This window comes from Populus trichocarpa, chromosome 13 (genome assembly GCF_000002775.5).
Source record: "Populus trichocarpa isolate Nisqually-1 chromosome 13, P.trichocarpa_v4.1, whole genome shotgun sequence".
Lineage (NCBI taxonomy): Eukaryota > Viridiplantae > Streptophyta > Magnoliopsida > Malpighiales > Salicaceae > Populus > Populus trichocarpa.
In genome coordinates this window covers 12,436,724-12,453,307 of record NC_037297.2, presented here as the reverse complement: position 1 = coordinate 12,453,307, position 16,584 = coordinate 12,436,724, and the positions used below count along the sequence as shown (strand labels likewise).

The 16,584-nt window shown below is 31.8% G+C and overlaps 1 protein-coding gene across 1 annotated transcript; it reads left to right on the top strand.

Annotated features, from left to right (window-relative positions):
- Positions 1-7,645: 7,645 nt before the first annotated feature.
- LOC18104486 (G-type lectin S-receptor-like serine/threonine-protein kinase At1g34300) lies at positions 7,646-10,518 on the top strand. The gene has a single exon (XM_024583587.2). The coding sequence runs from the start codon at positions 7,830-7,832 to the stop codon at positions 10,344-10,346; it is 2,517 nt and encodes an 838-aa protein (XP_024439355.2). The 5' UTR covers positions 7,646-7,829; the 3' UTR covers positions 10,347-10,518.
- The last annotated feature ends 6,066 nt before the right edge of the window (positions 10,519-16,584 follow it).

Here is a 16,584-nt window from a genome sequence, read left to right as displayed (position 1 = left end):
CCCATTTTCATGCTTATATTAAGACCAGTACTTTCTAGCTAGTGCTTGAAGAACAGGGAAAAAAACAAGAGCTCGAAAGGAGACCTGTAATCAAAGCACATTCACACAAATAAAAGATATCTCCCGCAAATAGGTGAAACTCATTATGACTTCGAATGGACTAGACAAACAATATCTGCATTAACCTGGCCAGGACGGATGCATTGCATGGTTATTTTACTAGGCTGCCATGCAGAAATAGGTGAAATAGCTAAGGGTTTGTTTGGCTCTGCAAAGTCACGTCATTAGCACAAAATATATAGGATTGTAGCTGGATTGTTATGGTATAATTACTATTTTACTCTTGAATAGTATAAATAAGAGCCTTGGTGGTGGGGTGATTTGGTCTTTTCTGGTTATTACAAAATTGTTCGTGTGTATTAGTTTTTTCTAATTTTTTTGCAGAGTAAAATAAATGTATTTTACTCCTAAGATCAACAATATTTATAAATGTTGACCTATGTTTATTTTTTCTTTTCAAAAACTTTAAAGTAAAGAAATTACTTATTTAGTTCTAGGGTCAAAAAAGTATTAATTGTTGACCAAGGGTTTTTTTAATTTTTTTTAGAATATAGTAAAAATATATTTTTATTCTTAGAAAAGACAAATAACAAGTCATACATCTAGGAGCATTTTTATCTTTTCACACAATTTTTTTTTATGATATATTATTTTTTAAAATTTAATTTTTATTCTTTTAACTTTTGATTTTTCCCTTAATTTTTTTTGGTTAAAGTTTTATTGCCACAAAGAAATAGGTGAGGGGTTTGTTTGGCTTTGCAAAGTCACATCATATTATCATATTATGCCTCAACTTTCAATTAAATACAAATGTTTGGTAAAGTCTTTTTAAATATAAAGTAACCACTAAAAAGCTTTAATTTTAAGAACAAGAGGTTAATTACCAGCTTCTTTTAAAAATTAATTTTTTTACTATAATTTTTGTTTTATTCTTATGTGACAAAATTATCCTCCAACCTTTTAAAGGGTTTTTTTGTTTTTTTTTTTTAAATACAGTAAAAATATATTTTTATCCTTAGAAAAGGTAAATAACAAGGCATACATCTAGGAGCATTTTTATCTTTTCACACAAGTTTTTTTTATGATATATTATTTTTTTAAATTTAGTTTTAATTCTTTTATCTTTTGATTTTTCCCTAATTAACTTTTTTTTTTTGTTAAAGTTTTATTGCCACAAAGAAATAGGTGAGGGTTTGTTTGGCTTTGCAAAGTCGCATCATATTATCATATTATGCCTCAACTTTCAATTAAATACAAATGGTTGATAAAGTCTTTTTAAATATAAAGTAACCACTACAAAGCTTTAATTTTAAGAACATGAAGTTAATTACCGGCTTCTATTAAAAATTTATTTTTTTTACTATAATTTTTGTTTTATTCTTATGTGGCAAAATTATCCTCCAACCTTTCAAAATAATTATGGTCGTATTATATATATGTCCCATTGTCTTTTTATATAGGTGTATATAAGCTATTAGGTTGTTTTTTTTTTCTTTTTTCTTTTTCTTTCTTTCTTCGTTATTTCCATTGTCTTCGTTACTAGTCTAGATTTGAACCTTGTCACTACAATATTTAACAGTTTTACTGACGGAATTTTTTCGTTGGTGTAAGACACATGTTCTGTCGGTAATTAATTGACCAACGAAATCATCGACAGTTTAATTAAGTCCTTAAACTTATCAATTCTTTCAGTTTCTACCAAAATTGACTTTCAAATTTATAGTTTCGTCTTTATTAGTCCTTAAACTTTCAATTGTGTTGTCTTGATCCAATTCTCAAATTACATTCATTCATTTTTTATTATTTTTTATTTAATTATTTTTTTAATTTGTTTTTTTTTAATTCAAAATTTGAGTTATGATGAAAAAAAATATTTTTTATTTTAAAAAAATTATTTTTAACATCATCACAAAAACAAAAACAATTCAAAAACACCAAAATATTAATTTAAAAAAAATCTCAAAATTTTCCAGACATATAAATAATCAACTTTGGTTTGCCATCTAATAGCATGTTCCCAAAATAAAATATTTACTATTGGATCGTAGGGGTGTTCAAAAAAACCGACCAACCGATTAAACCGAAAAAACCGAGAAAAAATTAACCAAAAAAACCGAACCGATAGAAAAAACCGAATAAACCGATTAAAAAATAAAAAAAACCACCCGGTCCGGTTCGGTTCCGGTTTAAAAAGGCTTAAACCGATTGAACCGGACCAAACCGAACCGGTTTAATTCAATCTCAAAAAAAGTATAAAAGGAAACTAAACTTAAATAATAAATACCCTAACCTAACCGTACATTTCCAACCCTTCACCTTTCCAGCCGCCCCCCTTCCCTTTCCCTTTCCCTTTCCCTTTTCCCACTTTCCATTCCAGCTACCCCACCTATCCCTCCCTCCCCGCTCTCTCTCCCCCCCTCTTCCCTTTCCCTTTCCCTTTCCCCCCTTTCCATTCCAGCCACCCCACCTATCCCTCCCTCCCTGCTCTCCCCCCCCTTCCCCTTCCCCTTCCCCTTCCCCTTTTCTCCCTTTCCAGTCACCCCACCCCACCCCACCCCTCCCCTCCCCTCTCTCTCTCTCCTCTGTGCACAAGGAAGGCTTAAAGCAACTCATTTTCTCTCATATTGTTGCCTTTTTACTCTCTGCTTTACTTTATGGCAGAAAACTTGGATAAAATCCTTGTTTCTGGTTTTATTAACATGCAGTTGTGCTAGCGAGGTCCCGGTAGTTTGCGCCTTTGCAGGATGTTATTGGAATCTTTGTTAACATGTAGTTGTGCTTGCTTGGATAGATCTAGTGATTGTGATTCAGCTAAAGGAGATCTTTCAGATCTTAACCGAAGGGCTTGGATTCAAAGTTTTCAACAACGATTTTTTTTAATGTGATTCGGCCAAGTTTGTCCAGTGATTGTGATTCGGCTAAGTTTTCTCTTATTTAATTGGTTTCGGTTTTTCTGGTTTCTAAGGCTAAAAAACCGACCCGAACCGAACAAAACCGGTCGGTTTGAACCGGTTCTCGGTTCGGTTCGGGTTATATTAACAAGGAATAGTATTTTCCGGTTCGGCTGATTTTTTATGTTAAAACCGGACCGAACCGGACCATGAACACCCCTATTAGATCGTGTGAATTTAATAATACATGTTTGTTGGCATGTGCTCCATGTATAATAATAATAATAATAATAATAATAATAATAAAAGGTATAAACCATAGAAAAAATCGTTTAAAATCTTGAGACAATTTATTGCGTAGGCTTTCCCTTGTAGAAATTTACCCCCTTTTTTTTAAACCATTTTCTAGGGCATGGAAAGAAGATATGATGAAGATCATTACAATCTCAGATGAGTTTATGAATTTTGCAAGGCCAAAGTGGTAACAATGATTTGTTTTTGTGACATAATTGGGGAAACGATCCACAAACTCTCAAACCACTAACAAAATCTGATGTTTTTTACGTAACATAATTTCTTAGAGAGTTGAATTGCTTAGCTTTTTTCCAGTTTAATCATAATTTCTATTTTTTACTCTTTTTTTTTATTTAATTTGAATCAACGTTCAATTAAGAATAAAATATATCATTATATTAATTTTATGTGTTTATTAGCTATATAGGATTTACGTAATAATTGCATTGCAATCACAGCTATAATAATTATCTTACTAAGAATTATTTGGAAGTGATGAAAAATTATTAAATCAGCTTTATTTGAACTCAAGAACTTGAGTGAGCCCATTGAGATTAATGATAGAATTAATTATGCAATTATTGATTGATCAGATACGGACAATGAGTTTGATTTATATTCAGATATTTAAAACCTTAAAAAACATCAATATATAAAAGAAAATAAAAAAGTCTAACTCACAGTCTCTGTCTGATGGCCAAGCATGTCTAGATCTTAAAAAAAAAATCAATTATTTTGTAAAGGGATAAAAAATATGTTGTTCATCTTTTAATTTAAAAATATAATTGATGACGCCTTGTTTGCTGTGATCGACATGTGTCGTTGTTTGCTGAGTTATAGTCTAGATTTCAGCACTATTATAAGGGAAGGAAAAACAAGGGAGAGTTTTCTAGGTTGAACTCATTTTTGTTTTTCATCTTAAAACACTTTTAAAATGATTTTCAACTCATTTCTATTTAAAAACACTATAAAAGCCTCCATAAATTACCTATCAAACTCAAAACACCACAAAAAATACTAAGATAAAAAATAAACCAAGAAATTAAAATAAACTCAGATCTTCTTTTTCATGGATGTCTAAAGAAAAAAAACCACTACCATTAGATTTTTCTTGTTGACATTAAGACCTAGACGACGGTTTAGGTCATCCTAGAAAATACTAGTTTACCAGGTTATGCTAAGCTGTAAGTCGGGTCAAAAAAGAATTGAATATAAAAAAAAAATGTGCATGCCATGGAGAACTATTTAGTATTATTATTAAACCTGACTCAGCGGGTTAATCTTGAAACTTCATGACCTGATTTTTTACCTAACCCGAGTTTAAAATTAACTCACATGAAAGTTGTATTGACATAACCTAATCAACTTGTAAAGTCTAAAATCAACCTAAATGATCGATTTGGTTAAAATGATTCAAAATAACATCTTTTTCTTGATATCAAGACGATGATATATTAGATCGATTTGGGATGCACGACTTAACTCTTTAAACTCGTGATCTAAGTTATGGACTCCACTAAATTTAACAACTTTGTTATTTTAACTTTTTTATACTTAATAATATGATAATAAAAATAGATGCTCATAAAATTGAGCACCAATCAAATATCAAAACGTTTATTTAAGGCTATGATTATCTCATAAAAAGTAAACTGAAACAAATTATGAAGATTAATTCATAATTAATGAAATATTGAATGATAAAATTAAAAATAAAACGCCAAAAAAGATTCAATCAAAGAAAAAAAAAGATGGAATATAAATAAAAACCTTTGTAAGTACAAAATTCGATAAAAAAGGTAAAGCTAAGATAACGTGATACCGGGATAACATGATAGAAAATAAATAGAAAAAACCACAAAACCAATTTTTTAAAAACAAAAAAACTAATGTCAAACAATGATATCAAAAAATAAAACAAGCAAAAAAAAAAAGGATATCAACCCGCATTAACTTTTTAAACCAGTGATCAAGATCATTAGACCGAAAGTACCATACATGGAAAAACCATGAACCCCAATTCCCAACAAATCAAATGTTGAAGGATGAGACCAGGAAAAATAATCAATTACACAAAATGATCTAAAATAGAAAAAATTGATAATTAAAAGAACGAGGATGAAGATTAAAATAAAAAATAAATTAGAGGGCAATTAAAATTTTTCAATTAGAGGATTAAACTAGAAAGAAAAATAACTTTAATAAAAGAAAAAAAATCAAAAGAATGGGGACCAGATTGGAAAAAAATAATACACTATAAACTTGGATTAAATAATAAAATTAAAAACCAATAAATTTTTTTTAGAAAGACCAAGGAAAAAATAAAAATTAAAAGAATAAGAACCAAATTGAAAAATATAACATATGACAAATTGTAATTGAAGGACTATATTGAAAATAAAAAAAAATATTTTACAAAAGTGCTAAGAATAAAAATTAAAAATCAAAATAATAACATCTAAAGTTGAAGTATCAACAATAAAGAGGATTAACCTGTGATTTTTTGAGTGGAAGAGAGAAAAAAAATAAAATAAAGGTTCATTGGTGACAAACCGCCTCACCGTCACCGAAATGTGCTGCACTAAGAGGAAGAGAACGCGGCGTCACTTTCAACGACATGACCAAAGAACAGGTTTTGTCATCGAGAGGTGCTGTAGGCGCCACCCAGTGTGCACACACAAACAACTTTTTTTATTTTAATATTAATTGATTTTGTTTATAAAACTAAATTCCAATCAGAAATATAACAAAAAATTCAGCTTGAAAAGATGAAAATAACCTTGGATCGAAGGCAAGTTTTTATTTTTTTCCTTTCTTTAGAAGCATTTTAGTAACTTAACTGTGAATTCAAAAGAAAAAAAATTCAAAACTGCTCCTGTATGCAAGGCCGTTTATATATATATATATATATATATATATATATATGACATTTTTGTCTTTATACTATTCATAAAAAAAAATTAAAAGATCCTACTGCCCCGTCAACCAAGCCAAAGTTTTTGGAATATTAAGGCAAGACTGTAAATTAATTGTCGCAATCAATTGTAAGGGGGGTGTTTGAGACAGAAAAGAATAAAAAAAGGGTTGATTTTTAAAGTATTTCTTTTAAAAATATATATTAATATAATATATTTTTTATTTTTTAAAATTTATTTTTAATATTAACACATTACAAAAATCCAAAAACATTTCTAAACAATTTAATTTAAAAAAAATACAATTTTTTAAAAACATAATTAAATCACATTTTAAAACACCCTCAAGTCTAAACGTATAGCTATGGTAAATGGTTACTGTTGAAGTTTGAACATTCAAATGTGTGTATGGTTGATTTTGAATCTCCCACGTTTGAAGTTTGACCATTCATTTTCCAAACATGTGCTTCTACCACCAACACAATACAAATAAAATAAATTAACTTTAATTTAACCCCTGACATATTACCCTTTGTTAATTAGTCCTGAATCTTTTGATTTTATTCATTTTACCACAATTATAATGGAAAATTAATAATATCATCTCTCAATCCATCAATTATTAATGGTAGATAAATATTCTATATATATATATATATATATATATATATATATATATATATATAGGAGTGTTTGGCAGTGCAACCAAAAAGTTGTTTGTCTAAATTTTAATTTTTTTTATTTAAAATAATTTTTTTTAGTATTCTTAATATTTTTGAACAAAAAAACACTTTGAAATATAATATTTATAGCCCGTTTGGAAACGCGTGCCAACCTGCATTTCTAAAAAATTCAAATTTTTGTTTTGCTAAAAATTAATTTTTTGTATATTTTGGATCGTTTTGAGGTGCTGATCTCAAAAATAATTTTTTAAAAAATAAAAAATATATATCATTTTAATACATTTCAGCATGAAAAATATTTTAAAAAACAACCACAATCACAATCCCAAACAGGCGCTACACTCTCAAATAGACCCTTAATTTACACATGTATAAACATTGCTTCCATCCAAGATGTCAAAATAAGCTTCAATATATTCTAAAAGACAATTTTTGTATCATATCATTGTGAAAATTTATTTTTTTCCTCCACCTCACTAACTTGTATATAAGGAAAAAAAATATTATGATTTGGAGCTAGAATTATTCATTATGGAATATTAGGGTTTATTTTGAGCTTTTATTTTTATGAAAGTATTTAACGAATACATGCGAATCTATGGAATATTTAACTATTGCTTGAATGGGTAAATGACATTATATAATGTACATATTACATTTAAGATAGGATAAAATTGTTAAAATTAAAAGATTAAGAACTCAATTAACTATCAAGAAATACGTGAATGACAAGAGTGAGATTTTTACTCTTCAGAGTTCAGATTGACTGAGTCAAACGCACAAACTTGTAAAGATATGAAATCAAAGACCACCCGTGAATGACCCAGCTGCAAGCACTTGGAACCATCGAAGTTTATCTCCATTTTCCTGTCATAGAAGTCAAAAGTCTTCTCCTTTAACCTTATGCCGCACTCCTTCCTCTCGCTACATATAGCAATCCTACGATAAAATCTTCAGAACAGCAGACGGAGACCAAACACAAGAAAATGAAACTCCAAGATCTTTTCCCTTTTCTGTGTATCTTCTTCACTATCACAACAGCACAGACAACAATCCAACCAGGCACCACTCTCTCTGCCTCAAACCCAAACCAAACCTGGTCTTCACCAAACAGCACTTTCTATATAGGGTTTTCCCAAGTGGATTCATCTTCGTCTTACACCTTAACCATCAACTACAACGGCGGTGTCCCAATTTGGACAGCAGGCAACTCTACTACCACGGTGAATTCAGAGGGGTCCTTTCAATTCCTGTCCTCCGGCAACCTCCGCCTCCTCAACGGCTCTGGCGCCACTGTCTGGGACTCCAACACTACTGGACGCGGTGTCACCACTGCTTCACTTGATGAATTTGGTAATTTAGTGTTAAAGAATGGAACTTTACCTGTTTGGTCATCTTTTGATAACCCCTCTGATACCATAGTACCCAATCAGACTCTTCGTGTTGATCAAGTTTTAAGATCTGGGTCTTATTCATTTAGGTTTCTTAGTTCAGGAAATCTAACTTTGAAATGGAATGATAGTGTAGAGTATTGGAATCAAGGTAATACTTCTATTAATGCTAATTTGACATCGCCTACTTTGGGGTTGCAACCAACTGGGATTTTGTCAATTTTTTCTGCTGCTTTTACAAGCGGGCCACATATTGTGGCTTATAGTAGTGATTACGGTGATGTGGGTACAAGGTTGAGGTTTCTGAAGTTGGATGAAGATGGGAACTTTAAGATGTATAGTACTGATATAGGTAGTAAAACTGCAAATATGGTATGGTCAGCTTTGACTGACCAATGTGAGGTTTTTGGTTATTGTGGGAATATGGGAATTTGTAGTTATAATGAGTCGAGTTCGAGTCCAATTTGTGATTGTCCATCTGAGAATTTTGAGCCTGTCGATGTGAATGATAGTAGACAAGGGTGTAAAAGAAAAGCTGAGATTGATAGTTGTCCGGGGAATGCTACTATGTTAGAGATAGATCATGCAAAATTCTTGACCTATGAGCCTGAGTTGTCTGCTCAGATTTTCTACATGGGAATATCAGCTTGCAGGTCGAATTGTCTTTCTCAAGGTTCAGCTTGTATTGCTTCTACATCTTTGTCTGATGGAACTGGGCAGTGCTACGCAAAACCTCCGGGCTTTATCAGTGGTTATCGGAATCCAGCACTTCCCAGTACTTCGTATGTGAAAGTTTGTGGGCCAGCGCTACCAAACCCTCCACCTGGTGTGCTGACTGTGGAGAAAAGCAGAAGTGGGAGATTTCGCTTCTGGGTTGTTTGTGTTGCTGTTGCGATTACCCTTTTGGGTTTGATTGCCTTGGAGAGTGGTCTGTGGTGGTGGTGTTGTAGAAACAGTCCCAAGTTTGACAGTTTGTCAGCTCAGTATGCACTACTGGAGTATGCATCTGGTGCTCCAGTGCAGTTCTCGTATAAAGAGCTGCAGCGCTCGACGAAAGAGTTTAAAGAGAAGCTTGGAGCAGGAGGGTTTGGAGCTGTTTATAAAGGGGTTCTTGCTAACAAAGAAGTTGTTGCAGTGAAGCAACTTGAGGGAATTGAGCAGGGTGAGAAACAGTTCAGGATGGAGGTTGCAACTATTAGTAGCACTCACCATTTGAATTTGGTTAGATTGATTGGTTTTTGCTCCGAGGGTCGGCATAGGCTGCTGGTTTATGAGTTCATGAAAAATGGGTCTCTTGATAATTTCCTTTTCACTACAGAAGAGCAGTCAGGAAGATTGTTGAATTGGGAGCAGAGGTTTAAAATTGCCCTTGGAACTGCAAAAGGAATCACTTATCTTCACGAGGAATGTCGAGACTGCATTGTCCACTGTGACATAAAGCCAGAAAACATTCTTTTGGATGAGAACTATAAGGCCAAGGTGTCTGATTTTGGTCTTGCAAAGCTCATAAATGCCAAGGATCACAGGTATAGGACACTGACCAGTGTTAGAGGAACAAGAGGATACTTGGCACCAGAATGGCTTGCAAATCTTCCAATAACTTCCAAATCTGATATCTACAGTTATGGGATGGTTTTGTTGGAGATAGTGAGTGGCAGAAGGAATTTTGAAGTCTCAGCAGTAACAAACCGTAAAAAGTTCTCTGTTTGGGCTCATGAAGAGTTCGAGAAGGGAAATGTTAATGCAATTTTGGACCAAAGGCTTACAGACCAAGATGTGGATATGGAGCAAGTGACAAGGGCAATTCAAGTGAGCTTTTGGTGCATCCAGGAGCAGCCATCTCAGAGGCCAATGATGGGAAAAGTGGTGCAGATGCTGGAGGGAATTGCTGAGATTGAGAGACCACCAGCACCAAAGGCAATAACAGAAAGTTCTACTACTAGTGGAACGAGCATAATGAGCAGCAATGTCAGTGCTCTCACAACTTTTGCAGCATCAGCTCCAGCTTCCTCATCTTCCTCATCATATCAGACTATGGGAGTTTCGCCTTTAGCTTCAGGTAGAAATATAGAGAGGGCATCTTCATCACTGTTGCATTCAGACCCAAACTGAAGTTCATCATTAAACACACCATTCGCCTCCAATACCTAGGAACTCTAAGGAGAATGAGATACCATACATTATATCAATGACAATGAAATCTTGTAAAAATTATTTCAACTGTACTTTGTATATTGATTTATCAAAAATGGCCTTTTGCCGTCATAGATTATATTTTACAAAAGCCAGTTCATTCAAGAAGGTTGTAGTTATAAATTATCACAATTATTGTTTGCTGAACTAATGTGATCAGGTTCCACCACTTCATGGGAATGAATTTCTTTGTCCAGCCATTTTTGTCAAAGTTTTGGTAATTGACTCCCTAACCAAGTTTCCTATGACAATTTAAATATTGCTTTGTGCTAGATGACACCCCCTTTGATGATTGAAAATAGATATCAGACACGAGTGATTTAAATCCCAATACATGTTGTCGGTAAAATATATTCATGTCGGCTTAGTTAAAATTTTTAATTTTTTTTTTTTTGTATTTTTAGATGTTTTAATGTAAAAAATAAATTTTAAAAAATAAGAATATATTATTTTAATGCTCTTAAATGTACTAATTTAAAGCATCTCTCTTTGTGAGGTTGACTCTTGCCAAATTGCAACAAAGCAACAGAATAGGGCCTCTGTTGTTTGGTGAACCATCCTTTTCCATCAGTTCAAGTTAAAAGCCACACACTAAGCGCCAAATAATCTCAGTATTTCCTCCATGGCTTCTTCTTCTTTTGATGAAATTCATCCATGAATATAAAGTAAGAAATCTTCCAGCTTTATATTTCATCCAGGTCTGTTCATTTTGTTTGAACATTATATATGACATATGCCTGTGTTCTTTCTCTAGAATCAGCAACGACCATTTCAAAGAAACCAAGATTGAGTTGAGAATGTGAACTCGAGCAACCTTCAGATGTGTGAAAGGAACATGGCAACTACTAGTTGTTGAAGAACTCAACCCCTACCCAACCATAGTTGTTTGTGCCTATTTTAAGGACCAGTGAAGCGAGCATTGCATTTATGCTTTCCCATTTTCCTTTCCTTCCTGCCATTACTGGAAAACTACAGGCCTCACCCTCTTCATAACTGGGCTGGGTTAGAATTTCAATTCTTATAGACTCACACTCGCAGATGCATGTCATGAACAATACTCTCAAGACAAGTTCATCCAACTTTCCCCAGTGAAAAGTAGGTGGATCATAAGTTATGACAAAGTACTAACAGGAAACCCTGTTGGTCCTGTCGTATTTACTAATTGTTAAGTACCACTACAGGTATGCTATTTATTATCAAATCCTAGTACAGTTGCTATATATAGCATGAGATATATACCAAGGAACTTGTTTCCATCAGAGACAATCTTTTAGGTGACTGTATACTATTGAATTTTACTGTAACTGTGATTGTCATCGTAGTTGTAGTAAATGAGACTGAACATGGCAATGCATAATTTTAGCCCCTGTAAGATCAACTAAACAGAAACAGCAGATTTATGCAGTTTTTTCTGAAGAAAAATGGAAACAGATTTACCTGGTTTTATCTTAAATCAACTTAATATATGTTCCGGAAGGCAATTTTCTTGAAAATAGTGTTTTTATGTGATGTGTTAATGTTAAAAATATTTTTTAAAAAAAAAACCATTATTTTAAAAAAAAAAAATTAAAAATAATAGCTAACAAACTCCTGAACACTCAGAACACAGAGTGTGATCCCTGATCAATGTTCCATTAATTCCTGTTGTATTCATTCTTTTCCTTAACCTATCACATGCTAATAATGTGCAATGTTGCCCATCGAAATGATTTCGATGAGAAGGAAAAGCATTATTGCCTACTACACTAATTAAAACACTTCGAGCTTGATGTGGATCTATGTACTTGGTTCTAAGGCTGTCATGACTCATGCATGAGCTTGAGATCATCAGCTGTGAAGGGCTCATGGGCTACGCCATTGCTCATTGGACGTGCATCTCTGAGTTCAAAATCTCTATTAATTTGTACAAATTAGCATGTCTGTAATAATTAAGTTTTTTGAATCACATCACCACCACTGTGTAAGGGCATGCCATTGAGAATGAAAGGCATCAAATAATATTGTACTTCTGTACTTCATTTGGATCTATGCCATTGGCTTAAGCTCTTATTGAAGAGATTAAAGGCATAAAAGAGTAGCGGCCAAGTGCTTCGAAAAGGAGTGAATGGCTGTGCCACTGAACTAAACGCTTTGATCATTAGCTGGAAAAAAAGCTGTTTCGTTTTGCTCATTTCCATGATAGCGATGCATGCCTTGTCGCTTGCATGTGGTGAGAATTATTTGGGCGATTTCGCTAGGTGCTTAATTACTAGCTTTCAGCTTTAGAGCCACCAGCATTCAGTACATTACAATTAAATAAAAATAATTCCAACTTTATGTCCTCAGGATCATCATTTTTACCATTATTTCTTGAGGATTTCGATTGTAATGTGATGTCACTGTAGCAATATATATAAACAAAGAAAAAATGACACCAAATATTGGAAAGGGAGGTTTTAGTTCTCTGCGTAAAAAGGATTGTATTACGTAGTTCCTCAGAAAAAAGATACAGATATACGATTCTATTAATAAACATTTTGAAAATGAGTTTGGCTGTAAAACAAATATAGGACAATAAATATTACTATCACTACATAATTTACTAGTGTTATACTACCGGTCGAGCTAATTTTTTTAACATATAAAAAAAATATTTAAGAATTATTAACAGTGTTTTTAAGTAATGAGAAAAATTTTAATAGCTAACTTGAAATCTATATATATATTTAATAAAATATATTGATAATTATATACATTAATAAATATTTAAAGAAAAACATCTTAGTTGTTACGGAGAATATCTCGACGATTCAGTTATGTGAATGAGTAAATAAAAAAATAAGTTTTTAAATATTTTTAAGTAAGAAGTTGGTTATGCTAAAAAAAAAATCATTATAAAACATTTTATCTAATATAAATTATATTATTATTTGATTTTAATAGTAAAAATATGTATTACAAATACATGGTAATATTTTGCCTAAACTAAATTCATATGTTAATTAATTGTGCTTGGAAGATGGTAGAATTGGCGCGTGTACAGTGCACGCCAAACCAAAAATTTTCTTCCAAAGCTTAGTCCGATGCGCCATTGGAGCAGGAGGTGCATGAACAGACCGCAGCGTGGAAGACTTCTTTCTCTTTCTATTGGTGGTGGCAGTGACAGTCACCTCCACCTGAGTTAGACTACAGGTCTTATGAAAGTCCGGCAGAAAGTTAAAGTTCCATTTCAATACTCTTTAATTGGTTTTTCATACTTTTGTTTCATGGGAGGTTGATTTTCTATAATACATGTATCATAGTCACAATCCATAATGCCCAAAACCCACGTAGTTTTGATCTTTTATAACCAAATGATTTTGGTTTAGACAATAATCGAAGAAAAAAATCATCCGGGTCAATTTATTTAAATTGTTTACGAGTTTAACATAATTAATCTAGATTTGATCAAATCAATTTTTAATTCGGTTAAAAATTAAAATTCAACCTGGGGTAACTCTGAGCTAGTAGAATATCGAACCTACCACTAAATTCAACAATTATTACACATGTAATGGATGCTTCTATACTACGAGAATATCAAATTGCTACGTCAGGAGGAAGATACAAATGATATGCTAAGAAGCATCATGGCCTAACAAAATAGTAAGATTTTCCTGTAAAATGACGTCGGATCCCATCACACCCTAGGGTTGTGACAAAATGGAATAGTTAGCTTAGCAACCTATGCTAAACCCACCACAAACCATGTGTACGGACTGTACAAGGAAACAAGAACATAAGGTATCTTTTCCAACGAGAGTGTACCATTCTTGGCTGGAAAGAACCATTCACTGTGTTTCTTGAATATTACAAACCATCGTGGCTGAGGTTTGATGATATTTTAAGAAGCAATTCCATATCTCTTTTCGTTTTCGTGTGTGTCATTTTTAAAATTTAAAATTTTAAAATTTTTAAAAGTCATCGCGACGAGCTGCGTCGCGATCAGGATAGAGCTTATAATAGTATCCTGAAAATAAAAATTAATTATGCCGAGGATATGAATGTATAGGCAATGGAAAACACATGCAAACATAGCTAGGTCCTCTCTCTATGAGCATCTAATGGCTTCAATATTGAGGACATTGCTAATTATTCTAGCCTTTATAGGATTATTAGGCATATAATATGACAGCACTTGATTTATTGATCAGATTATGATTTATTTTTTGGAAACTTGGGATAAAGTTTGTCTCTTTGGTTCTTTTCATGCAATAATATTTCGTAATCTGCTTTATCTTTCATAATAAGATGCCCATTTTGTATTGTTGAGCACAAGTTCCATTCCTTGCAGAACTAGCCTTTACCTTTCTATAAAGATTTAAAGGGGAAAAAAAGAGAAGAAATTATAGATATAGCTGCTAGCTAGCCTCTTTCCTAGCTCCTAGGGTATATTTTGATTACAAACTTTTTGGAATGATGTTGGATATAGCTATTAAAAAAAAGAAAATAATGGTAATAATAAAAGTTTTTTTTTTTTTGATAAAAATAAAAGATTTGAAACTCGAGTGACTGTTTAAGAGTGTTGTTACTCTTGCTTTTTAAAGTACATTTCATTCATAAATATATCGAAATAATATTTTTTTTTTAATTTTTAAAAAATTATTTTTGATATCAGCGTGTCAAAATGATCTAAAAACACCAAAAAAATATTAATTTGAAGCAAAGAAAAAAATAAAAAAAATATAATTTTTTTCAAAAACACTTTTAAAATACAAAAACAAATCTTTTATGAAATAAAAAAGGACTAATAAATTCAGTTTTAATGAAGAAAAAACGAATAGTTCTAAATTTTTTTTTTTCTAATAAGTTAAGAGTGCCCGTTTAAGAATGAGTCTTTTAATTTGTTCTTCAATAACCTATTTTTAATCTCAAATATTTAATATTCTTTTTCCTATTTCTTCATGTATATTTCATAAATTTTAAGTCACTTTCTTCGAATTAACCGCTTCATTAATTAAGATAAAGCACAAGCTTCATGAACTTATTCACAACTCAAACATGAAATTATAGACCAAGTTTTCCATGTCTTGTCTATCAGAAAAATATTTATTTCATACAGCTTAAGAAGATTTTCTCGCTTCTATCTCTCTCTATTCATTTATTTTTTGTATGTGTGAAAGTTAAGAAGAGCTTCGCTTCATTACTTTTTTCCATCATTGTGGTATTTGATATATATATTTTTTATTAATATAGATGTTCGGACCAGTTTTCGTGTACCTTAACTAATCTCATGGGTCCTGAAATTAACAATCATGTAAATCTCTAGTGGTCATCATATAATATATGATATTTTTCATCAGTAAAGATTTGATATCCCAATAATATAATTATAGAATTCTAAAAATACAACAAAAAAGTTGATGGTTAAATCCCAAAAAGTTAAAAGGGATATACATATTGAAAGTGAATAATGATTTTTTTTAATTCTCACAAAACTCAAATATATATTAAAAAAATAAAAAATAAAACATTAAAATATTAATTAGTGTTTTACCATGTCATGTCATGTGAGACAATCCATTGTGGGTTAGCACAATGAATTGTTTTCTTTTGCCTTTCTCTACCCATAACAATTGTCTAGCTTATAGGGTAAAATTATCTTTTTCAAGTGATGCAATGATCATTTGTAAATGGATTGGGAATGATTTAGTCACTATGTTCTTTTTTTTCACAATAAAATTACTTCATTGTCCTTGAAAGTAAAAAAATTTAGGCTTTTTGTTATCAATTTCATCACTTTTATCTTTTGAGGTTAGGTTATTAAACCTGAAGTTTTATGATTTTTTTTCTCTTATTTTAAAGAGTTATCCCAATCTCATATCATGGGTAACGTGTTGGTCAATTCAATATGAATTTACTTTATTATCATCTAGATATCTTTATTTACTTTTAAAAAAATTAATCTGACCCGCAGTATAATACAAGTCACTTGAGTTCTTCTATTGGAAAATGATTCTAGATTGAAATAAAAGATCATACAGTGTGATTTCTGTGTATTTTATATTTTTTCCCTTCTCAGAAAAAATAGTCCATTCCAATATATATATATATATATATTCTCCATCCGTACTCCTGAAATGAAGAAGGTTATTACGTGGGTATAGGAACACATTATGCTTATCCTTGTCTTTCTTTA

Excerpts from the sequence above, each read along its gene's own strand:
- LOC18104486 (XM_024583587.2), top strand. The coding sequence starts at position 7,830 with ATGAAACTCCAAGATCTTTTCCCTTTTCTGTGTATCTTCTTCACTATC.